This window comes from Cetorhinus maximus, chromosome 1 (assembly GCF_964194155.1).
Source record: "Cetorhinus maximus chromosome 1, sCetMax3.hap1.1, whole genome shotgun sequence".
Taxonomy (NCBI): domain Eukaryota; kingdom Metazoa; phylum Chordata; class Chondrichthyes; order Lamniformes; family Cetorhinidae; genus Cetorhinus; species Cetorhinus maximus.
In genome coordinates this window covers 134521499-134548092 of record NC_135879.1, presented here as the reverse complement: position 1 = coordinate 134548092, position 26594 = coordinate 134521499, and the positions used below count along the sequence as shown (strand labels likewise).

Here is a 26594-nt window from a genome sequence, read left to right as displayed (position 1 = left end):
TGGCTTTGGGTATCTTCTTCAGGACAGGTTCCTTTTTTCATTCGGACACTAATTTTTCACTAATACCGAATTCCCTCGCCACAGCACAGTTTTTTGATTAATTAGAAAATGTTCGGACTTTTAGCCGTACCAGCTTCGTGCTTCATTCTTTTTACTAGAGGATCCATTTCTGTTAGCCGATCGCCATGCGTGGTGTGCTCTTTCCTAAACTCCCACGCATCACCTTAGCAACATGGCCTGTATCGCTTGCTTGGTCCCTTGTGCCGACGGATAAGGTAAGTAAAACATGCATTTCCGAGGTGAAAAAATTGAGGCCGACTTCTAATGTGAGTATAGTGTTTCTTAGCAGTAAAGTGGGGTCAACATATATGCCAAATATAGGCCTAAACATGATCTTTAGCACTGCAAAAATGTAGTCTTATTAACTGGGTCAACTCAATGCCAAAGGTTTTACCCACAGTTTCTCATAATTGTGAAACCACCTTATTCTTTACAATGTAGTACTTGTCCATTTGCTGTAATGGCATAATGCCTGTTTATAACTGATTATTTAGAGCATAGCAGTACTTGCTAACTGAAGGGGATAAATTCCATAGTGAAGCAAGTTCCTCAACCATGGAATCATTGAGCATACGTTACCCGAACAACAACTACACCACTGCAGCAGTCTACAAGTTTCTGCAATCTTAAAATCACTCCAAGAACACCAATTGTATCCATTTATCTTTTGCTTTCGATCATAGTGGAGTAGTGATTCATCTAGGTGCCAATTACTGCTTTGCTCAAGATTGACTTTAATGTGTTTTTCACCTGAATGCTTATCCTGACTTAAAAAAAGCTGTGAACCTCCAATTTGATGTCTGTGATTTACCTTTTTAATTAATCCACCTGCTGCACCAGCCCAGTCATTACTGGAAACATTATAAATTGTAAAGACATTTATTTGGTCTCAACATAGACCTCATTTCCTTTCTGCTATGCTGTGAACCAGTTACTACTGAGACACCCACCCTTGTCAATTTTTAAGTCTTATCAGGATTTTTCCTGGAAGTTGTTTACCTCTTCATGAGATTTTTCCTTTTTCCTGCTCTTATCCTGATAAACATGCCGAACCGAAATCACTCAAAGATAATGTAGTTTTTTTTCTCTTTCCAGTATACTATCAGACTTTGATACTGTGCTCCTCTAACCAGACAGGAATGTTTGTGAAATGCTGGGAAATCACCTACAACTATCGCATGTATTCAGTTTCTTCAGGGTTTTCACTCTACTTCTATCATCCTGATTTGGAGTTGATGTTGATTACCATGTTTTTCCAATCTGATCTGCTCTACTTTTGGAATTGGCTAATATTTGCTCCCTCTATCAATTAACTGCAGTCTCTTAATAACTCAATTAATATGCAGAGTACCATAAACAGTGTTCTGCCAAATAACACAAGAACAATCTATTATGAATTCATCATCGCTTCCTTTGTTTGAATTCAGCTCTTTAAAATGAAGTAGTGTTCCATTCGATTGCAAAATGTTTTTACAGATCAACTTTGCTGTGTTTCATGAATATTATCATAATTCTTGGACAGTTGAAAAAGACATAAAATATATGTTTCTCATCCATTTCAATGCATGACTCCAATTCTGTAATTTTTAATCCATGTCTGAAGCAACTCTAATCACTTCCACCATTATGCTGGCATGTATTTAAGTCAAACCAATCTATTGACTTATGAATGTTTGCCTTTCTCCATGATATTGCAATTAGATTTTTTATTATTTGTTTTATTGTTTCTCCTTGGGTTGTGAGTATTTATTGCCCATCCCTAAATGTCCTTGAATTATAAGTGGCTTTTTAGGCCATCTTAGAGGGCAGTTAAGAGGCAACCACATTGTTGTCCTTACTCAATCTGACCAAATGTGACTAAACAGCATATTTCTTTCCCCAAAGGAAGGTGAACCAGATGGGCTTTTATGACAGTTTGGTAGTTTCATGATTGCTATTAATAGGACTAGCATTTTACTCCAGATTATTAATTATTGTAATCTGACCTTGCCCTCTGTAACTTATAGATTCACTTTGGTTCTGGGGAGGTGATGGTGTAAGTGGTATTGTCGCTGGACTAGTAATCCAGAGACAAAAACAAAAATACCTGGAAAAACTCAGCAGGTCTGGCAGCATCTGCGGAGAGGAGCACAGTTAACGTTTCGAGTCCGCATGACTCTTCAACAGAACTAAGGAAAAATAGAAAAGAGGTGAAATATAAACTGGTTTAAGGGGGCGTGGGACAAGAAGAGCTGGATAGAGGGCCAGTGATAGGTGGAGATAACCAAAAGATGTCACAGACAAAAGGACAAAAAGGTGTTGAAGGTGGTGATATTATCTAAAGGAATGTGCTAATTAAGGGTAGAAAGCAGGACGAGCAAGGTACAGATAGCCCTAGTGGGGGTGGGGTGGGGTGAAGGAATCGAAAAAGGCTAAAAGGTAGAGATAAAGCAATGGATGGAAATACATTTAAAAATAATGGAAATAGGTGGGAAAAGAGAAATCTATATAAATTATTGGGAAAAAAAAGGTGGGGGATCGGAAAGGAGGTGGGGGTGGAGGAGAGAGTTCATGATCTAAAATTGTTGAACTCAATATTCAGTCCGGAAGGCTGTAAAGTGCCTAGTCGGAAGATGAGGTGCTGATCCTGCAGTTTGCGTTGAGCTTCACTGGAACAATGTAGCAAGCCAAGGATGGACATGTGGGCATGAGAGCAGGGTGGAGTGTTGAAATGGCAAGCGACAGGGAGGTCTGGGTAATGCTTGCGGACAGACCGAAGGTGTTCTGCAAAGCGGTCACCCAGTCTGCATTTGGTCTCTCCAATGTAGAGGAAACCGCATTGGGAGCAACGAATGCAATAGACTAAGTTGAGGGAAGTGCAAGAGAAATGCTGCTTCACTTGAAAGGAGTGTTTAGGCCCTTGGATGGTGAGGAGAGGGGAAGTAAAGGGGCAGGTGTTCCACCTTCTGCGGTTGCATGGGAAGGTGCCGTGGGAGGGGGTTGAGGTGTAGGGGGTGATGGAGGTGTGCACCAGGGTGTCCCAGAAGGAACGATCCCTACGGAATGCCGCTGGGGGGGTGGTGAAGGGAAGATGTGTTTGGTGGTGGCATCATGCTGGAGTTGGAAATGGCAGAGGATGATCCTTTGAATGCGGAGGCTGGTGGGGTGATAAGTGAGGACAAGGGGGACCCTATCATGTTTCTGGGAGGGAGGAGAAGGCGTGAGGGCGGATGCGCGGGAGATGGGCTGGACACAGTTGAGGGCCCTGTCAACCACCATGGGTGGAAAACCTCGGCTAAGGAAGAAGGAGGACATGTCAGAGGAACTGCTTTTGAAAGTGGCATCATCAGAACAGATGTGACGGAGGCGAAGGAACTGAGAGAATGGAATGGAGTCCTTACAGGAAGCGAGATATGAGGAAGCTGTGGGAGTCGGTAGGCTTGTAATGAATATTGGTGGACAGTCTATCACCAGAAATTGAGACAGAGAGGTCAAGGAAGGGAAGGGAAGTGTCAGAGATGGACCATGTGAAAATGATGGAGGGGTGGAAATTGGAAGCAAAATTAATAAATTTTTCCAGGTCCAGACGAGAGCATGAAGCAGCACCGAAGTAATCATCGATGTACCGGAGAAAGAGTTGTGGGAGGGGGCCGGAGTAGGACTGGAACAAGGAATATTCCACATACCCCATAAAGAGACAGGCATAGCTGGGGCCCATGCGGGTACCCATAGCCACACCTTTTATTTGGAGGTGTGAGAGGAGTTTAAGGTGAAATTGTTCAGTGTGAGAACAAGTTCAGCCAGATGGAGGAGAGTAGTGGTGGATGGTGATTGTTTGGGCCTCTGTTCGAGGAAGAAGCAGAGAGCCATCAGACCATCCCGGTGGGGGATGAAGGTGTAGATGGATTGTGAAGAGGAGGCGGTTGGGGCCTGGGAACTGGAAATTGTTGATATGATGTAGGGTGTCAGAGGAGTCACGGATGTAGGTGGGAAGGGACTGGACAAGGGGAGAGAGAATGGAGTCAAGATAGCAAGAAATGAGTTCCGTGGGGCAGAAACAGCCTGACATGATCGGTTTGCCGGGACAGTCCTGTTTGTGGATTTTGGGTAGGAGGTAGAAATGGGCCGTCTGAGGTTGGGAGACTATCAGGTTGGCAACTGTGGAAGGAAGATCTCCAGGGGAGATAAGGTCAGTAACAGTCCTGGAAACAATGGCTTGATGCTCAGTGGTGGGGTCATGGTCCAGGGAGAGGTAGGAGGAAGTGTCTGCGAGTTGACGCTCAGCCTCTGCGAGGTAGAGGTCAGTGCGCCAGACAACAACAGCACCACCCTTGTCAGCGGGTTTGATGATAATGTCAGAGTTGGACCTGAGAGAACGGAGTGCAGCAAGTTTAGAGAGAGACAGGTTAGAATGGGTGAGAGGAGCAGAGAAATTGAGACGACTAATGTCACGCCGACAGTTCTCAATGAAAAGATCAAGAGAAGGTAAGAATCCAGAGGGAGGAGTCCGGGTGGAGGAAGAATATTGGAGGTGGGTAAAAGGATCCGTTGAATGGGGAGAGGACTACTGCCCAAAGAAGTGAGCATGGAGACGAAGGCGGCAGAAGAAGAGTTTAGCATTGTGCCGAGCCCGAAATTCATTGAGATGAGGGCGTAAGGGTATGAAACTAAGTCCTTTGCTGAGCACTGAACATTCAGCATCAGAGAGGGGAAGGTCAGGGGGTACGGTGAATACACGCTGGTGCTGGGATTGGAAGACGGGATACGGACAGAGGGACAGGCAGGGGTGGAGGGTCCTGGCTGGGTGTTGGTGTCGATGAGTTGTTGGAGCTTGCGTTCCTTTGCACCTGAAAGATAGAGACAAAATTTCTTGTTGAGGCGTCGGATGAGACGAAGAATAAAATGAAACTGGGGGCACGAGCAGCTTTGAAAAAGGTTGTGGCGGTGCTGCTGGATGGAGAAGTCGAGTGTGTTCATATGGCGGCGCATGGCACTGAGTGTGGATCTCAGAATGCGACGAGAACAGCAGTCCTAGGAGCGTTGTATGTCCCGGAGATACCTGTAATCCTGGGTGGGTTCGAAACATGAGGGATGGAACTTCAGTTGAAATCCACGTGGGGTAAGTCAGAGACAGAGACAGTCACTGAGGAAGGAAATATGGCTGTGAAAGCGGGTTTTAGTAAACACCTTGTCAAACACCAGGAGAGAAATGGAAAGCAATGAAGGTGAACAAGGCAAAAGAGAGATACGAAAATCCTGACGGAAAATCTGACATGTCCTCCTTCTTCCTTAACCGAGGTTTTCCACCCACGGTCGTTGACAGGGCCCTCAACCGTGTCTGGCCCATCTCCCGCGCATCCGCCCTCACACCTTCTTCTCCCTCCCAGAAAATTGATAGGGTCCCCCTGGTCCTCACTTATCACCCCACCAGCCTCTGCTTTCAAAGGATCATCCTCCGCCATTTCCGTCAACTCCAGCATGATGCCACCACCAAACACATCTTCCCTTCACCCCCTCTGGCGGCATTCCACAGGGATTGTTCCCTCTGGGACACCCTGGTCCACTCCTCCATCACCCCCTACACCTCAACCCCCTCCCACGGCACCTTCCCATGCAACCACAGAAGGTGGAACACCTGCCCCTTTACTTCCCCTCTCCTCACCGTCCAAGGGCCCAAATACTCCTTTCAAGTGAAGCAGCATTTCACTTGCACTTCCCTCAATTTAGTCTACTGCATTCGTTGCTCCCAATGTGGTTTCCTCTACATTGGAGAGACCAAACGCAGACTGGGTGACCGCTTTGCAGAACACCTTCGGTCTGTTCGCAAGCATTACCCCAACCTCCCTGTTGCTTGCCATTTCAACACTCCACCCTGCTCTCATGCCCACATGTCCATCCTTGGCCTGCTGCATTGTTCCAGTGAAGTTCGACACAAACTGGAAGAACAGCACTTCATCTTCCGACTATGCACTTTACAGCCTTCCGGACTGAATATTGAGTTCAACAATTTTAGATCATGAACTCTCTCCTCCATCCCCACCCCCTTTCCGATCCCCCACCTTTTTTTTCCCAATAATTTATATAGATTTCTCTTTTCCCACCTATTTCCATTATTTTTAAATGTATTTCCATCCATTGTTTTATCTCTACCTTTTAGCCTTTTTCGATTCCTTCACCCCACCCCACCCCCACTAGGGCTATCTGTACCTTGCTTTCTACCCTTAATTAGCACATTCCTTAGATAATATCACCACCTTCAACACCTCTTTGTCCTTTTGTCTGTGACATCTTTTGGTTATCTCCACCTATCACTGGCCCTCTATCCAGCTCTACCCACCCCCTTAAACCAGTTTATATCTCACCTTTTTTCTATTTTTCCTTAGTTCTGTTGAAGGGTCATTCGGACTCGAAATGTTATCTGTGTTCCTCTCCGCAGATGCTGCCAGACCTGCTGAGTTTTTCCAGGTATTTTTGTTTTTGTTTTGGATTTCCAGCATCTGCAGTTTTTTGCTTTTACCTTTTGTAAAATGAAAAGATGTGCAGGACAAGGATGTCACTCTCCTTCAATAGAAATCAGGACACAACTCACAGCTTGTGCTGTGCTACTGGCTTGAAAGTGTATTTTAATACCTACAAACTTGAAGCAGGAAAATTGTCAAAATGTTCCGGCAGCAATGAGGCAACCAATAATAATGGAACTGGAGCCAGAACACAACTCGAACAGCAGTCAACAAAAAAAGGTGAACCAATCTTTTTCTCAGGAAGGCTCAATTTCTTAAGCAATGACTAGAAATTAATTGATTGCGTTCAAGAAGCACACATTGCATCTGTAACAGAAGCCAATGTATCCAAGCTACGTTTAGTGCATGGAACAAGAAAACTAGTAGCATACCAAGTGAGGCTCCGAAAACAATGCGGCCATTATAACAGTGTGAAAACATGCAGATACACTGCTGTAAGATACAATTACATAAACAAGCCAATCACTGGGATGCATGCAGAAAGGTTACTACAGTTTGTAAAACTTGCAATCTGCTCTCCTGTTAAATATATCTCAAATTATTTGTCAGAGATGAGTTAACTTGACAAATGCTTTACAATTAAAGATTTGGAAATATTAAGCAATGCAATTAGTGCACAGAATGATATTCTGGATTTTAGTCTCCATGTTGTGTACAGTCCTCTCTTTCCCATACATTTTATTCAGGACCGTTTTCATTTAAAGATAGATCAGATACAGAAAAACAAAAGCAAATGGTGAAATGTCATCTATTCAACAGCAGGCACAAATTTTCTTTCACTACGTGTAATTCAATGTAAACATATTGAATCTTTGTTTTGGGTCTGCTGTTTAAACTAAAAGCCAGGTTCTAGGCTGCAACTGCAAAATGCTTTTTGGTCCAAAAGGCAAGACTGCACAATTTTCACTACAAATAGTAACTACTATGGAGATATTGTACCCTAGCTCAAACTACTATTCTAATCATTCCCGGTTTGATCAGGGGACAAATTTGAGCTGACACAATAGTGGCATTGTGTTATGCGTACGTGAACTGAAAGTAAATGCTCTCCCACGCTGGTACTATAATGCCAGCGAGACATTATTCATTTTCCCCTTGATTGAATCCCCTGTCCAAACGCAGTCAGCTTTTCCCTGGCTCTTATTCAAAATAAATGGCTGTGTACTAAGAATTTTGACAGCAGTCATGATCTCCCTTGTCTTGCTGGCTGAAGAAGCAAATGATGCACTGCATAGCATCTAAGATATTGCAAGATCTGGGCATTTTTTTAATATTGCCCCCTCTGCTGCCCCCTACATTGGGGAGGTGTAAATAAAGTTAGTTCAATAATGGCTTCCTGCAATTGAGCATGTGTTAGCCTTACTCAGTGCAATACATGACAGAAGGGTGATGACGAGGCTGGAACAGAATTTTTTCTTATGTTTCATTCAGTGTGAGCCTGGCGGGAACTTAGAAATCAGCCTTTGAGCAAAAGTAATATGCAGATGTGGAAGAAGGGCCTGTGATGAGGCCATTGCCATGGAAATGCCAGAAAAAGTGTGTTGCAAATTGCAAGGGAGTTGTTTTCTTGATCCAGCTGGGGAGGCCCACCGATTTGAGCGAGACCCAGGCCATGGCAGACAAGTTCACAGTGTGAGTCAGAAATTTTAATGCTATCATGGCCATTGTAGTCACCAAGCGGTTGAATGCCCCAATTTCCAGTCAAAGTGTTGTGGCTGTGGGAATGTCACTCATAGCCAGAGAGCATGCAGGAACAGGAAACCGTATTGCTCCAGATCGTAGTTATGTAACTGGTCAAGGTTGTGGTAAATTTAAAGCTGGCTGAGGAATCTGGAAATCCTCAAATGCACGTATAATAGATGTGAAAAAAGAAGTTGATGTTATCGAGCAGGACGATCAAGAGTTGTACTTAGTCAGCAAGAAAAACAGCACGTAGAGGAAGAAAGTCATAGGGCTGAAGATCTAGTTCCAGCATCCACAGTAAAAATGAAAGTTGGAGATTCACAACTTGCCTTCATCAATGATACAGCTACAACAGTGTCTGTTATCTCTGAAGGAGAGTGCTAGAAACCCCTAAGGATCCCTGCTGCAAAATTGGTGTGAAACTGACTAGTTATTCCAATAACAGTATTCCAGTGTTAGGTGAAGTAACTGTTATGTTCCACTCTATTACTTGCCATTGCTAATAGTAGTAAGGAACAAAGTTTCCAGATGAGAAGGAATTGGCTTAAGAAAATGTGGGCAAACTGGGCCGCGTTATTTACATTAAGGATCAGTAAGAGTATGTCTGTCATTTAGGGAGTGCTAAAAGAACACAAAGTGGTCTTTGAGCAAGGAGGGCCAAGAGATAAAATTAGCCATCAGTGCGCTATTAAATATCGTAAGACAGCAAATGTAGACATTCTTTTGAGATTTCCCATGAAGACTGATTCATTTCTAGCCACTGAGTTTAAATGCACGAATGATATGCTATGCCAATGTCTACCAGAGAAATTAGTGAAGAAACTTGCAAGGATGTGATGCTCAGTAAAGCGCTTGTTTATGGTATGAATAGCTGTCCTAAAGAGTGTGATGATGAGAAATTGCAGGAGAATTTCACACGTAGAAATGAATTGATTGTAGATCAATGGGGTTTGTGAGTCATTATTCCACCAAGATTTAGGGATAGATTGTTAAAGGAGCTTAACCAAGAGCACGCAGAGATAACCTGTATGAAAGCAGTGGAAGAAGGTATTTTTGGTATCCAAAAGTAGATAGAGATATTGAAGAGTTGGTGAAAAGATGTGAAGTGCATCTCAGAATGAGAAATTATCCAAACAAGCTTTATTTTTTCCATAGTAAAACACAAGAAAACTGTGGGAACTAATAAATACTGATTTCTTTCAAGTGGAAGGGCAGTGGAAGGGTTTTTGTCGAAAGCTATAACAAGTGAATAAATGTTGAGTTTATGGCCGACACCGCAAGTGCCAAAATTATTGAGATTTTGAGAAGTTGGTTTGCAATTTATGGGTTTTGAGGCGTGTTGGTGTCAGATAATGGTTCACTGTTTGTGTCAGAAGAATTTGAAACATTTCTGAGTAAGAATGGAGTTGAAATGCACTCTAATACCACCATGTCACTCAGCATTGAATGATGTTTCGAAAAGAAGTGTATGGATTGTGAAGAAGTCGTTACAGAAGCATTAGTTAAGTGACAAGCTAGGCGGTAATTTCCATGTTTCTCTTTGACAGAGTCTAGACAATTTTCTGTTTTCTACAGAATAACTCCGCAGCCTGCAACAGATTGCTCACTTTGTGTTAGTGTTTAAACCTGTGCCTAGGACAAGGTTTAGTTTGTTTTAGCCTGATGTCGATAGCAAAGTAAGAGAAAAGAAAATCTGAGTGAAGATGAGTCCTGTGTTACAGTCTCCGTAAAGTCTCCAGTAACAGTTTAAAGAGAAATTCAAACCCCCAGTTATTAACTGAAAGAACTAGGCCACAAGATTTCATGTTTGAAACACAATCCTTTATTGTACAGGAATTAAACAAAGCAAGTGCTATTAAATTAACACTATATTTGTAATTACTTAAGTTTTAAACCGCATTCAACTTTCTTCCACCCAAGAGTTCTGTTGAAGAGTCATACGGACTCAAAACGTTAACTGTGTTCCTCTCCGCAGATGCTGCCAGACCTGCTGAGTTTTTCCAGGTATTTTTATTTTTGTCTCCTATATTTAACAGGATCTTGCAGGTTCATTCTCTTTTTCTGGGACCAAACCAAAGCATGCTACAGCCCTCAAGAATTTGCTTTGGTTCGCAGTGTTGCAGCTATTCTCCAAGGAATGAGATTTCTTGGAGTCCTTCCACTAGCATTCGGCTAGGTGATCCTTTAGCTCCCCTCAGGATTCTGGACTCCCCAGCTCAAGCTTGGGCCTCACTGCATTCCTGCTTAGCGGCTTCAGATCAGAAAACACCCTTGATTTCCGATAGCCTTCTGCTCCTGGTCCACAGCTACTTTACAGCTCCTAGCAGATTCTCTCTGCCTTCTCAATTACTTACAAACACCAATTACTTGTTCCTATGAGAAAACACCCAGCTAAAACCCAAAATATGATGCTTACCTCCTGCCTGCCTAACTTATTTCTATAGCAACATTGGGATACCTGGGGTATTCCAAACAGAAATGTAAGCTAATTATCTTTCACCTTAAAAACAACCTCTTTGGTTCTGGGATCCACATGAGTAACTCATCTCTCTCACAGCAATAACTACCTTCTTAGCAAACTCACTGGTTCCATCAAGAAACCCATTGTTTGCAAAACAAAAACAGAATTACCTGGAAAAACTCAGCAGGTCTGGCAGCATCGGCGGAGAAGAAATCAGTTAACGTTTCGAGCCTTCATGGCCCTTCGGCAGAACTGAAGCATAGTTAGGAGAAGGGAGAAATATAAACTGGTAGACAGTCGGAAATCCTGTCGGAGGACAGAACCGTACTTCTTCAAAGAGGGCATTTCTTGAAGAGAGGTGGCAGTCAATTAAACACTGTTTGCAAGTTGTTTTCAGAGCTTCTTTGATCCGAGGGAAACAATGTGATAATTTAAATTTCTAACTAAGACAGGACAATCCTCTTCAGATTTACTGTCTACAATTCCCCAGTTAATGGGCCTACCTGCCATTTTACGCCTCTCATCCTTCTAACTCTGAACTTGTAAGTACACATGGAAGGACTTTCGATTTGCACTCAGCAGATTTGTTTACTAGCTTCTCAACCAGGCAGCATTTATCCTACATTTAAAATTGCAACCCCCGAATAAAAAGCTAGACTTCTAAACCTAAAAATTATAAAGAAAAATCAGATATTTGCAACCCATCATGCATGAGGCATGAAACTTGAGAGTTCAGTGCTGGTCAGAAGGTCATGGTGTAAAACCACCGAGGTGATAAGGAAAAGTATGTGATTGAAGTTGTTGTAAAGATACTAGGTGCATTCACAAATCTAGTGAAAATTGGAGAGATACTTGGTCAGTATCATGTAGATCATTTGCTTGAAAGAGGAAATGTGACAAATGGACAGCAGGAGAAACCTCCAATACTCCAAGTTCCCCCTGCAGTCCAAAGTGATAGAAAGAAAGTGAAAGTTAAAAAGAAACTGAAAGTTTGCCAGTATTACAAAATCCACCGATAGATCAAAGTGCGTTAGGGTCTTTGATTAAGACAAATCAATCAATGTCTTAGTGCCAACCATTAAATGCCTGTTTCAGCTAAACAAAATAAGTGACGATCATTCGCTGACTCATTCCTCAAGGCAATGCCTTTACCAATCAGGGTTAAGCTGCCTGGTTTAAATTTCAAACAATGCTTGGCAGTTAACAGTCAGTCACCATCAGTGGTGCATTCTCCATGGCAATGCCACTTGCCAACCATCAGCATCTCTTCACTTACAGTATAAATTGTTGTTTTCCCCTTTATATTGGTATTCAAAGTCAAAATTCAGATTTGAAATAGTCAGCAATGTTGAGAGAGCAGAGTCAATCTAATGGAAATAGGCAGAGATACCCAGATATAAAAAGAAGCCAGATAGCTTAATTCAAAGTATGTAGCAAGGATAAAAAACATCATTTTCATTATTTCTTGTCAAATTATATATATTTTTAAACATACTGGTGTTATGCAAAACCTTTTTACATGTAAATTAATTGAATATCAGTCATATGTTTTGGTTGTGATTACGATAAAAACAAGTACGTAGCCCAACTGTTAAATTTTCGGGTATTGTTGATGTTTGTTTAGTCATTGTATTTTACAAGTGTCATTTTACGTATTAATGCAAAAGTTTTTTTTAAGTTGGGGAGGGAGTATAACATATTGCAAAATCTGATCATTTTGTTATATTGCCCTCTGTTGGAGAGGTGTAACAGGTGAGTTCAATAATAGCTCTTTGTCTTGAGGCCACGTTAATCTTTTCTCAGTGCAGTATACACTAGCCAAATCGGATGGGTCATACGGACTCGATACGTCAACTGTATTCCTCTCCGCAGATGCTGTCAGACCTGCTGAATTTTTCCAGGTATTTTTGTTTTTGTTCCAGATTTGACTTGGAAGATTTGCATCCCAGTTTGCATATTTACACCCACTTAACATACTAATCAAGACAAAAAAGACAGGGAAGATCAAAGAATGCAACTACTTTTGGCATTACATTTCGAAAATGTCAATATCTTGGCCTCATTATAGGTACATAGTAAAAAAAAAATACATAATATGGAAATTATTAGAATTTGAAACTGCATTTTGTTCTGCCGTAGCAGACAATTAAAATGCTGAGAATTGTAGGTGGATGTAGGCTTTGGGGGTAGGTTGGGTGCAAATGGTCCAAAACATCGCCTTAAAATTAAACAAGTAAAAGTCGTGATAGAATAAACCGATCATTATTTGGGGAACGAAGGCACAGGATCAATGGGCTGATTGCCTTTCTTTTCCCTATTTGTTTCGTGGTAATTAATTAACTGGTCATTTGGCAGTACAGAACTTGAGTATTGCTGAAAAAAATACACTTGTAAGCTTTTCGTCTTGCACTCATCAGGACACTTGCAAGTACACCAATATAAAGGGGAAAACAACAATTTATGCTGTAAGTGAAGAGATGCTGATGGTTGGCAAGTTGCGTTGCCATGGAGAATGCACCACTAATGGTGACTGACTGTGAACTGCCAAACATTGTTTGAAATTTAAACCAGGCAGCTTGAGCCTGATTGGTAAAGGCATTGCCCTGAGGAATGAGTCAGCGAATGATCGTCACTTATTTTGTTTCGCTGAAACAGGCGCATTGTTTGTACATGTTCTTTCTGTCTGCAAAGAATCGGGCCCTGTAGCTTCCAGTACACACAAATGTGTCACATTGCAAGCCTGACTGATGATCTTAAATTGGTTGTCAGCGTAATTCTTAGTACATTGAGGATTATTTAACAAATGTTGTCCAATCGCAGAATCACATCTAATGTTGAACACTGTGTTTTGAGTTTTGCAAGCACGGACTGGTTCGGTCTGTATCCTGCCCGTTGCACACAGCAGCTGAAACATGCTGTTTGATACCATCCGCCGGTCTTTGGGACTTACAGCCTACATACCAAGCATCATACTGGCACTGAAATTCATATACACGTTACTCATTTGTGTGAAAGGCAACACGCCTTTTTGGCTTGACAGCCCATCTTATCTATGACCGGTTCTGCACAATACGAATTGGTCAAATGGTTGGGCAAATTGTTACAACCAGTTTTGACCAGGTTTTCCGCATACACAGTGATGGACTCCTTCATACTTGTGAAGGCCATACAGGACTTGCATATTGACGGCAATGCTGTGCCCATGTGCTTATTTGACATTGCTAGCCTATTCACCAACCTTCCTCTGAAGGAAGCCATAGAGATTGGTGATCTAGACCCGCCACCAGTGTGTGAATGAGTTTCATTGAACTTGTGAACTCGGCAACGCATGCAGTCGAGTTCATTTTTAATGACCAAATGGATGGTGTTGCCATGGGTTCCCCTCTAGTCCTAGCTCTCGCAAACATCTTTGTTGGATTCCATGAGAAACGTGGAATGACACCTAACCTCCTACCCCGCCCAGCATATTTCCAGTATGTGGATGATATGTAAAAAATAGGAGTAAGAGTAGGCTATTTGGCCCCTCAAGGCTGCCCCACCATTCAATAAAATCATGGCTGATATGCTCAGGCCTCAACTCCTCTTTTGTGCCAGCTCCTCATAGCCTTTAATTCCCTGCTATTTCAAAAATCTATCTACCTCCTCTTTAAATACTTTCAGTGATCTAGCCTCCACAACTTTCTGGGGTAGAGAATTCCAGACATTCACTACCCTCTGAGAGAAGAAATTCCTTCGCATCTCAGTTTTAAATGAGTGTCCCCTTATTCTGTAATTATGTCCCCTAGTTCGAGATTCCCCCGCTAGTGGAAACATCTTCTCAACATCTACCCTTTCAAGCCCCCTTAGAATATTGTATGTTTCAATCAGATCAACCCCATTCTTCTAAACTCTAATGAATAAAGTTAATAAATAACCTGTTTAGCCGTTCTTGATAAGTCAACCCCTTCATCCCCAGCATCAACCTAGTGAATCTCCTTTGAACTGCCTCTAATGCCAGTATATCCTTTCTTAAATACGGTGACCAAAACTGTTCACAGTACTTCAGCTGCGGCCTCACCAACACCCTGTACAGTTATAACAAGACTTACCTATTTTTAAACTCCAACCCCCTAGCAATACAGGCCAAAATTCCATTTGCCTTCTTAATTACTTGCTTCATCTGCATGCTAACTTTTTGTGTTTCATGCACAAGAACACCCAGATCCCCCAGAGTTGCACTTTTTGGAGTCTCTCTCCTTTTGATTCTTCCTACCAAAGTGCATGACCTCACACTTTCCTACATTAAACTCCATCTGCCAAGCTTTTGCCCACTCACTCAACTTACCTTTGTCCCCTTGCAGATTCCTTGTGTCCTCATTACAACATGCCCTCCAATTTTTGTATCATCAGCAAATTTGGATACATTACACTCTGCCCCCTCCTTCAAGTCATTAATATAGATAGTAAATAATTGAGGCCCTAGGACTGATCCTTGTGGCACTTGACTGGTTACGTCTTTCCAACCTGAAAAAGACAATTAATCCCGACTGTCTTCTGTGTGTTAACCAATCCTCAATCCATGCTAATATATTATCCCCAATACCGTGAGCTCCTACCTTGTGCAATAACTTCTTATGTGGCACTCTATCGAATGCCTTCTGGAAATCCAAATACACTATTCCCCTTTATCAACTCTGCTTGTTACATTCTCAAAGAACTCTAGCAAATTTGTCAAACATGATTTCCCTATCACAAAACCATGTTGACTCTGATTGCGTTAAGCTTTTCTAAATGTCCTGCTATTTCTTCCTTAATAATTGACTCTAGCATTTTCCCAATGACAGATGTTAGGCTGACTGACCTATAGTTTCCTACTTTTTGTCTTCCTCCCTTCTTGAACACGGGCGCCACATTAACGGTTTTCCAATCCGCTGGGACCCTCCAGGAATCTAGTGAGTTCTGGAATATTTTGACCAATACCTCCACTATCTCTGCAGCCATTTCCTTTAATACCCTTGGATGCAGGCCATCAGGTCCTGGCAACTTGTCTGCCTTTAGTCCCATTAATTTCTCAAATACTTTGTCCCTTGTGATAGAGACAGTTACAAGATCTTCCCTCCCATTAGCTCCTTGCTTATCTGACATCTTTGGGATGTTTATAGTGTCCTCCACCATGAAGTCTGATGCAAAATATTGGCTTAAATTATCTGCCATTACCCTGTTCCCCATTATCAATTCTTCACGCACATCCTCCAAGGGTCCCACGCTCACTTTAGCTACTTTTTTTTATATACCCGTAAAAGCTCTTGCTGTTTCTTTTTATAGTTCTTGCCAATTTCCTTTCACAATCAATTTTCTCCCTCTTTATTAGCTTTTTAGTCATCCGCTGCTGGTTCCTAAAAATAAAATTCCCAATCCTCTGGCCTACCACTAGTTTTCACCGCTTTGTATGCCTTAGTTTTTGATTGGATACTCTCCTTGACACCTTCGTTAACCATGGGTGGTTCATCCTTCTCATTGAGTCCTTCTTTTTGACCAGGATAAATTTTTGCTCAGCTTTATGAAATATCTGCTTAAATGTCTGCCACTGCTCATCCACTGACCTTCCCCTTAGTCTATTTGCCCAGCCCGTTTTAGACAATTCTTTCTTCATACCTCTGTAATTGCCTTTATTTAAGTTGAGGACGCTGGTTTGAGACCTGAGTTGCTCGCCCTTAAACTGAATTTGAAATTCTACCATATTGTGATTATTGCCCCCTAGAGAAGCTATAACTACGATATCTCTTATTCTTATTGCTCTAAGAAACAACCCCTGATGCATTTGACAATTTGTCTTCCATGTTACCCCTGCCAATTTGATTTGTCCAGTCAATATACAGATTAAAATCACCCTTGACAATTATAGTGCCCTTCTTATACACCTCCATTATTTCCCAATTTATACTTTGTCCCCAGTGAGGCAACTCTTCAGGGGCCAATAAACGACTCCCACCCATGACTTTTTTCCCTTGCTATTCCTTATTTCCACCCAAACTGAGTCCCCATCACGATCTATTGCACCTATATTACTACTCACCACTGCACTGATACCTTCTTTTATTAACAAAGCTACCCCGCCTCCTTTTCCTTTTTGCCTATTTTTCCGGAATGTCGAATACCCTTGAATATCGAGTTCCCAGTCTTGGTTACCCTGCAACCATGTCTCAATGATAACTATCAAGTCATATTCAGTTATTTCTATTTGTGCCATCAACTCATCTATCTTGTTAAAAATACTGCGTGCATTCAGATAAAAAGCCTTAAGCTTTGACTTTTTACCATTATTACTCATTCTGGTTCTAATTTTTGCTGCACTCTTCTGCTTATGTTTTCTGCCCCTTCCTGTCACACTTGGATTATCGCTCGCCTCTTCACTACCCTGCACCCCTGCTTTCTCGTTTTGTTTTGATTTTTTAAACTTCCATTTAATTGAAGCCTTTCCCCCCCCACCCACTAATTATTTTAAAGTCCTATCTACAACCCGAGTTATATGGTTCGCCAGGACATTGTTCCCAGCATGGTTCAAATGAAGCCTGTCCCAATGGAGCAGCTCTCTCTTTTCCCAGTACTGGTGCCAGTGCCCCATGAATCGGAACCCATTTCTCCCACACCAACCTTTGAGCCACGCATTTACCCCTCTAATCTTATTTACCCTACGCCAATTTGCACTTGGGGCTCAGGTAGTAATCCGGAGATTATTACCTTTGTGGTTCTGCTTTTCAATTTAGCCCTGAGCTACTCGTAACCCTTGTAGTCCTTCAGCAGAACCTCTTTCCTAGTCCGACCTATGTTGTTGGTACGTACGTGGACCAAAATACTGGATCCTTCCCCTTCCATTCCAAGTTGCTCTCCTGTCCTAAAGAGATGCCCTTAACCTTGGCACCGGGTAGGTAACGCAGCCTTCGGGACTCTGTCTTTGCTGCAGAAAACAGCATCTATCCCCTATTTATACTACATTTCTCTTTTCTCTCCCCCCTCAATTGAATGGTGCTCTGTATCACGGTGCTGTGGCCAGTTCACTCATCCTCCCTGCAGTCTGTGCTTTTGCCCACACCAGGATCAAGAACCTCATACCTATTGGACAAGGGCACTGGCTGAGGCTCCTCCAAAGCTAAATTCTGGATCCCCACACCTGCCTCACTTACGATCACACCCTCCTGCCCCTGACCACGGTCCAAATTTGATGTAATTAATCAAAGGCATGTGCCTGTCTCCTGAAACAGTGTCCAGGTAACTCTCCCCCTCCCTGATGTGTCGCAGCATCTGCAGCTTGGACTCCAGCTCATCAACTCAGAGCGGAAGTTCCTCGAGCAATCAAAACTTGCTTTAGATGTGGTCACTGTGGATCGCACTGGCATCCACCAGCCCCCACATACTACAGCTGTAACACATTGCCTTCCCGGCCATCTCTATTCTATCTAATTAATTCATTTGAATGTTAAGTATTTTAAAAGTGAATTTCTTAACTGTTCTCTTCAGCTGTAACAATGCCTCCTGATTTAATCCACTTGGCCAATCAAAAGAGACACAGAAGAGATACCCACCTGTTTTCCTTTGATGTCACACTTCGACTCTGACAGTTAGAAACAGGTTGAAAGGGTTCTGTGCCGCCGGTTTTTATCTCCCGTCGCTGCTGCCCTTCTCATGCAGGTTTGTTCTCCATCTGCTATATTTAAATCTGCAGCTGCATGTAACAATTTCATTACAAGTCTTAATGGGCTCCATCCTGCGTTCAAATTCACCTGTGAAGTGGAGCTATCAAATGAACTCCCCTTCCTTGACGCACTAGCTGAGAAATCTGCCAGGGGGCTTTCTATCACTGTCTACCGCAAGCCTACCTTCACTGGTTAATATTCACGTCGGGATTCTTACAGTTCCACACGTTATAAGATTGGTCCTGTCGGCAACCTTGTAAGGCCCGAGCCATTTGCTCACCATCCAAGCTTGATGTTGAAACAGGGCACATCAAAGGCACCCTGCAAGATAATGGCTACCCCGATCAGATCATTTTGCACTGTATATCACACAAACTCATGAACAGGCCTAAGGCCGTCACTTTTGGCCCTGAAAAGCGCCCAGTCTACCTCAGATTACCATGGAAGGGCAAGGTATCTCAAGTATTTGAGCAACTGTAGCAACATGAGTGGTATTCACGACTAACAGGATGCTGCCATCAGGACAAAAAGACCATCAGGCCTGTCACACAAATCAGTAATGTGGCATATGAATTTCAGTGCCACTGTGATGTAGGCCATATGCCCCAAAGACTGGCAGATCGTACCAAACAGCATGTCCCAACTGCTGATCGCAACGGGCAGGGTACAGATCGTACCCAACCAGCCCATGCTTGCACAACGCAAAACACAATGTCCAACATTAGATGTGATTCCACAATTGGACAACATTTCCTAAATAATCCTCATTGTGCTAAGAATTACGCTGACATCCAATTTAAGATTGTCAGTTGGGGTCCCAGTGTGGTGCAGTTGTGCGTACTGGAAGCTACATATATTAATACAGGGCCCTGTTCCTTGCAGACAGAAAAGATGTGTACAAACATTGTGCCTGTTTCAGCTAAACAAAATAAGTGACAGCCATTTGCTGACTCATTCCTTAGGGCAATGCCTTTACCAATCAGGCTCAAGCTGCCTGGTTTAAATTTCAAACGTTGCTTGGCAGTTAACTGTCAGTCACCATCAGTGTGCACTCTCCATGGCAACGCCACTTGCCAGCCAATCAGCACTCTCTGCACATCCAGTATAAATTGTTGTTTTCCCCCTTATATTGGTATTCTAGCGAGTGCCCTGATGAATGCAAGACGAAAAGCTTAGACATGTCTCTTTTTTTCAGCAATAATTAATTAACTGCAAAATACTTTGCATCAAGGATTCATGTCATAATTGCTAAAACATTTTGAAAAGGCTAGCCTTTCAAACATGGAAGGAAGCTTGTTCACAGCATTGTCGTGATATAGCTACAACACTGGCATCTACCCAGCAGTGTGGAAAACTGCCCAGCGTATGCCCTGTTCACAAAACGCAGGACACATCCAACCCTGTCAATTACTGTCCCATCAGTCTACTCTCGATCATCAGCAAAGTGATCGGAAGTGTCGTCGATAGTGCTATCAAGCAGCATTTAGTCAGCAATACCTGCTCACTAACACTCCGTTTGGGTTCCGCCAGGGCCACTCAGCTCCTTTCCTCATTACAGCCTTAGTCTGAACATGGACAAAAGTGCTGATCTCAAGAGATGAGTTGAGAGTGACTGCCCTTGACATCAAGGAAGCATTTGACCGAGTGTGGCATCAAGAGCCTGAGCAAAACTGGAGTCAATGGGAATCAGAGGAAAACTCTCCATTGGTTGGAGTCATACCCAGCTCAAAGTAAGATGGTTGTGGTTGTTGGAGGTCAGTCATCTCAGCTCCAGGACATCACTGCAGGAGTTCTTCAGGGTAATGTCCTAGGCCCAACCATCTTCAGCGGCTCCATCAATTACTTTCCTTCCATCACAAGGTCAGAAGTGGGGATGTTCGCTGATGATTGCACAATGCTCAGATCCATTCATGGCGACTCAGATACTGAAGCAGTCCGTGCACATGTGCAGCAAGACCTGTACAACATTCAGACTTGGGCTGATAAGTGGCAAGCAACATTCATGCCACACAAGTGCCAAGCAATCACCATTTCCAACAAGAGAGAATCCAACCATCAAGGATCCTGGCATTGCCATTGTTGAATCTCCCACTATCAACATCCTAGGGGGGGGCTACTATTGACCAGAAACTGAATTGGATCAGCCATATAACTCCTGTATTTACAGGAGCATGTTAGTTGATGGGAATTCTGTGGAGAGTAATTCACCACCTGATTCCCTAAAACCTGTCCACCATCTGCAAGGCATAAGTCAGGAGTGTAATGGAATATACTTTACTTGCCTGGATGAGTGCAGCTCCAACAACATTCAAGAAGTTGACACCATCCTGGACAAAGCAGCCTGCTTATTTGGCACCCCATCCACCACCTTCAATATCCACTTCCTCCACCACCGACGCTCAGTGGCAGCAGTGTGTATCATCTACAAATGCACTGCGGGAACTCTCCAAGGGTCCTTCGACAACACCTTCCAAAATCGTGATCCCCACCACCTAGATGGACAAAGATAGCAGATACATTGGAATGCCACCATCTGTAAGTTCCTCTCCAAGCCGCACACCAGCCTGACTCCCTTCACTGTCGTTGCGTCAAAATCCTGGAATTCCCTAACAGCACTGTAGATGTTCCTACACCACATGGATTGCAGCAGTTGGAGAAGGCAGTTCACCACCACCTTCTCAAGGGCAAAGAGGGAGCTGCAGTAAATGCTGGCCTAGCAAGCGATGCCCACATCCCAGGAATGAATAAAAATAAAATTAATGGTAATTAAATTATGTGCGTTATGAATTTGATGAAATCTCAGACTTGCCTGTGTGTTCATTGGTAGAACTAGTGAAAGTTCCTTCTAAGAGACAAATTCAGGTCAAATGCCAGTGTCACTCCTAATTTAGCTGCAAGGAATTGTGTAAAATTAGACCTGGGTCATTTGCCTCAAAAAAAAAAATCTGTCGTTGTTGCTGTGATGCAGTGGGTTAACTATTCAATTTGGCTTATTTTCTTTTTCAGAAGATAGATTTTACATGTAACAAAAGGGTCACTATAAACTGAATTGCGATATGAGAATCTTAGCTATTTTTTAATTGAAGTCCAGCTTGTCTGATGATACAGAGGAACTGCCAAGATCAGTCTAATAATCTACAAAATTATCTGTTGTGCAGTGTGAAATTGTATATTACTCTAGTTTTTCTACTCTTCAATGTACTTTTTGTTTCAGGAGCTAATACTTTTTATTCCTGTTTTGGTTTTTGAGCCTCGGTATCCAGCATATTTGTAACCTTTATTTTAAAGCAAACCTACTGCTCGTGGCACAAGTGATATATGGTGCAACAAAATTCACTTGAGATTGAATTCAGTTTATATTGCTTCAAGTGAGGCATTCATTCTAATATAAATCTATGGTATTGCAGGCCGAATGCCCTTCATCCAAAACTCTTGGGGCCAATTGCGTTTCGGTATTCAGATATGACATAGCTACCGTGTATACGGTAGGTGTGTACAGTGTGTACGACTAGGCCTAAAATGAAAGTCATCATAGTCCCGGAGGGCCATATATTTAGGTTGCTCTCTAATTAGAGACGACTGGTGGTGAATTTAACCTGAGGGTCACCTCACCTCAGGGAAGGGGTGAAGTTGAGAACGATTCATGGATTACCCTGAATTGAACCCATGCTGTTGGCTCTGCGTCACAAACCAGCCATCCAGCCAACTGAGCTAACTGACCCCCAAAGTGTTAACTACTTACATTGCAATAGCCTAAGCCAAGGCTAGCTATAGTCTACAAATACTAGGTTGTTTCTCCATTTTCAACTCTCTTAACACCCTAATTCTTACCTGTTAACATTATTACATCTGTAATATAATATTATGCTGCTTTATTAACATTCAGATTCACGTTACGGTCCGTTCAAAAAAACATTTGGTTTTTGGATGTGTTCAGTTTTCGGGTGTATGGATAAAGAATGTTCGACTGTAGTAATATTTTAGAATTTTATGCTGACAATCACAGTGCACATTTAGCTTTTTATTACAGACATAGGCAACTTAACGGAACTGAATTAACCCTCGCTTGAGTGTGCATGTTAAAATTAAAAGCATTAGAAATAAACTGCCAGAATTGAAGGCTGTTGTGGTGGTCAGGACTATGATCAGAAATGAGACTAAATCGAAGAATTAAAAATTAATTTAACACTCAAGGGTTTACTAACACAAAAACAAAATACAGACGGAAGTATGGGATAACTTTTCCCGTTGTCTGGAACAAGATGTGTGGTAACAGGAAATGTTTTAATGTTTTGGATATTGTGACTTTTAGTATAGACACAAAGCATGCTTTTGGGCAGGTTTAAATCAGAAGAAAAGATAATGTTTATTCAGATAACACCCTGAAATGTAAATTCATTGAAAAATGCTTACTCCCTCCCGCGCACAGCCACACACACAAATAAAGACAATATGAAACATATATTTAGGTTATTAACAGCAATACAAGAAGCAAATCATATGTTTAAATTTAGTCTTTTAAGATGCATGTGTTCAGGCCTGGATGGGTTCTTTCTCATGGCTCTTTGGGTGAATGGAAGTTGGAAGCCTCTGGGTTTCTAAACAAAGTCGTGGCTGAATTTCTGTAGAAACTAATCTTTGCAGGTGCAGACAAACTATCCCCTCTCTCATTGCCTGGATTGACTAGTTTTTACGGCAGGTTTCTGTTCTGTTTTTGGAGGATGGTCCCTCTTGTGATTTTCATTTCTAAACTGCCCCCTCTCTGGCTGGTTTCTGGAGTAAAGAGATTTGTTATCTGAAATCAGTTTCGATTATGTCACTACATGATCAATACTTCAATTGTCCACACAAAGGATTCAAAGTTAGAAGCCATTGCTACATAATAGGGAGTGAACGGTGGTTGTTCACACCTGCTTGTGTTAAACTGGTTTCTCCACCCCTCTCTTTGTAGTGTCGAGCTTGCAGTCACTGAGTCAGAGGGGGCTATTGATTTTGAGTTTTGGTAAATACCCAGTCAATTCAAATTCAAAGTGGTTTCACATTTTGAATTTTTTTCCAAGGGAAAGCATTCTAGCCACTTTTAAGAACTTCCAGCATCCTGAGTTAATCTTTGTGCAGGAATCACTAAAGGTCACCTGACCCTTGGTGGACAACTTTGTACCACATTGTCCACTTTTTAAATTTCAAAAGGTCCACATTGTGTAAAGCCTGTATCTTGGAAGTTAGGAATATGATATCTTTACTGGACATGACACTGCCGTTGCTGGAAATCTGAAATAAAAACTACATTCTGGAAATATGCAGAAGGTCAGGCAGTATCTGTGGAGAGAAACGGTTAACGTTGCAGGTCGATGACCCTCCATGATGAGCATAGCCTATCCCAAAGAAAGTTCATTATCATTTTGAGACAAGTTTATAAAATTTTTTTTTAAAGATTGTCATGAAACTGCAGGGCAAGGAAGGCCATTTAACCCGAGAACCAGCTCCATTCAGAGCCCAAATAGGATTGTTCCATCATGGGTTCCTTTCTATTCTACCTGTTGACCTCCCTCTTTAGGGAATCATAACTTCTCACTCTGCCTCCATTCCATGTGTCCCTTTCTTAATTGGCCCAGCTCCTTTTTGAAAGTGCTGATTGACCGCTTTTTCTGGGAATCTGTTCCATATGCCCACTGTCTAAAAAGAAGAAACTTTTTATTGAACCTCCAACCTTGCTCAAGGTTTGCAAATTCTGTATTTGTGTCATCTACTCTTATGCTTGTTTTCAGAGAACATATTCGCTCTTTACTTCTACTTAATCTGTACCTTAAATTAAAATTAAGAATTATACCTGTTCACAAGAAACAGGAATCTACACTTGACCCAGCTGAAATGTGGAGAAGGTTTTAAAAGAAAACAGATTTGCAGTATGTATGTTGAATGTTATTGAAAATGTTTGTGTTTAAAAAGGTGTTTTTATCCAATTAATATGTTAGGAAATTTTGTGGTTTGGTTAGGGACTATATGGACCATGCCTGCCTCTCTCCCTTTCTCTCCTCCTCCATTCTCATTTATATTTGGTTTGTTCTTTCATAGGTTATGAGAAAACTGAGGATGCCTCAGAGAAAACTTCATTGGCTGATCAAGAGGATATGAGAACAATATTTATTAACCGACCTCAGCTAATAAAATTTTGTAGCAATCACGTCAGGTGGGAATAATTTTAATTAGCTTTCTAGTTAAAATCTGTGATCTTATTGCTTTTCCCTCCTCAACCATACGTCAGAGAACTCATTGTCCTTCATGTGCAGCATTACTTAATGTTAATATTAATTGCATTATCCCATTTATGTTAAGATTTCCGTATCCATTGTTAACTCCTGATGTTATTTAATAAATAGTAAATGTATACATTTGACCAAAGGTACATATCTCACACTAGAAAAAAGATGCCTACTAACAGCCAATGTAGTGGAAAGTTCAATGCAAATTGGCTGCGCTTAATTTCTCTTTGAGACGGAACATTAAAAGCTGTGAATTTCTATGTGCATTCTCCCACTTGTCTGCCATAGCTGGGAGAGCCCCAGGAAAATGGCATATACACTAACATCATAATTTTGGGCAAGAGAACCTCCAGAGGGATTTACCAAAGTCTTTAGTTACTAATCAATTAATAATGTGGAACATGGAACTTTTGATGAAGTGAGAAAATTGATGAATGTAGATTATCTTTATAGAATGACACAGTGCAGCAAGACACCATTTGGCTGATCTTTGGTAGAATTATTCACCTAGTCCCACTCTGATCACTTTGCCCATAGCCTGGTAATTTTTCCCTTCAAGCATTTATCCAATTTCCTTGTGAATGTTACCACTAAATCTGCTTCCAAATGTGTCTCGGTGCATTTCCAATTGGAACAACTTGCTGTGTTTAAAAAAAAAGGCCATGTTGTCTCTGGTTCTTTTGACAATCACCTTAAATCCGTGTCCTCTGTTTACCGATGCTTCTGCCACTGGAGACAGTTTCTCCTTATTTACTCCATCAAAGCCATTAATAATTGACCTAGCATCAATTTCCATTTGTGGAAGAGTGTTCCAAACTTCTACCAACCTTTGTGTGGAAGTATTTCCCAAATTCGCTCCTGCAATGCCTGGCTTTAGCCTTTAGGCTATGTTCCCTGGTCCTAGACTGCCCAAATAAGAGAAATAGGTTCCCTATCTTTACCCTATCACCTCACCTTAATATCATAGACATTGAAATTTACAGCACAGAAAGAGGCCATTCATAATATCTTGAAAGTTCAGGCAGTTCAATACCAGACAGCATAATCCCAGTTCGTGTAGCGTCTTGTAATTTAACCTTGGAGTCCAGTTATCCTCTTCATCTTCTCCCATTTCATTTGGGGGCCGCCACATGCTGAGTGATTGCCTTTATCCATCTTCCCTTGTCAGTCACCCAGTTCTCTTCCAAACCCGCTGCATTTAAGTCTCTTGCTATCCCATCCTTCCGTCTGGCCTTGGGCCTTCCTCTTTTCCTTTTCTGGCTGCCCCATCTCCATCACTTGCCTCACCATGTTTTCTTCCTCTCTCCCTAAAACAGATGACTGTACCGTTTCAGTCTCTTCTTGGCTACTTTCTTTGCATCCTCAATTGGCATTAAACCCCTGGGTTTTTTTTCTTTACTCTTTCATGGGATGTGGGCATTGCTGGCACTGCCAGCATTTGATGCCCACCCCTAATTGCCCTTGAATTGAGTGGCTTGCTAGGCCATTTCAGAGGGCAATCTGGTAAATCTGCAGTGCACTCCCTTCCTTAGGCAAGGTGCCCAGAACTGATTGCAGTATTCCATGTGTGGCCTAACCAGGGCTTTGTATAGCTTACTCTAGTTCTCTAGATATAAAGACCAGTGTTCCATTAGCCATTTTAATTATTTTCTGCACCTGTCCATTACATTTTAACAATCTATGTACACAGATGCTTAAATCCCTTTGGATCTCCACAGTTTCTAGCTTTTTACTATCTATATATTTTCACTGTTTAGAAAGTACTCTGTATCCTGTGCCCAAAGTGGACACCTCACACTTGTCTACTTCCTTTTCACCATATAATTTACAAAAAAACTCTTGATTTTAATTTCCCTTCCAAGTTTCCTTTCGTATTGCTTTTTGTAGCTCGTATCATTTTTTATCTCCTTTTGTTCTTTGTATTTCTCAATCATGAAGAACCGTGCTTTTTCAT

At 42.0% G+C, this 26594-nt stretch overlaps 1 protein-coding gene and 1 long non-coding RNA gene across 6 annotated transcripts in view; both read left to right on the top strand.

Annotated features, from left to right (window-relative positions):
- The window catches only part of LOC144683762 (uncharacterized), a 1025508-nt gene that overhangs the window by 97808 nt on the left and 901106 nt on the right, over window positions 1-26594 (top strand). The window lies entirely within an intron of this gene.
- The window catches only part of atp8a1 (ATPase phospholipid transporting 8A1), a 488126-nt gene that overhangs the window by 56839 nt on the left and 404693 nt on the right, over window positions 1-26594 (top strand). For all 5 annotated transcript variants that reach the window (XR_013577307.1, XM_078546849.1, XM_078546831.1 and 2 more), the window contains exon 2: window positions 24453-24567. Coding sequence is in view for 4 of the 5 variants with exons in the window: in XM_078546849.1 (XP_078402975.1) it covers window positions 24453-24567 (115 nt within the window). In the remaining variant the exon portion in view is untranslated. The remainder of the gene's footprint in view (window positions 1-24452; window positions 24568-26594) is intronic.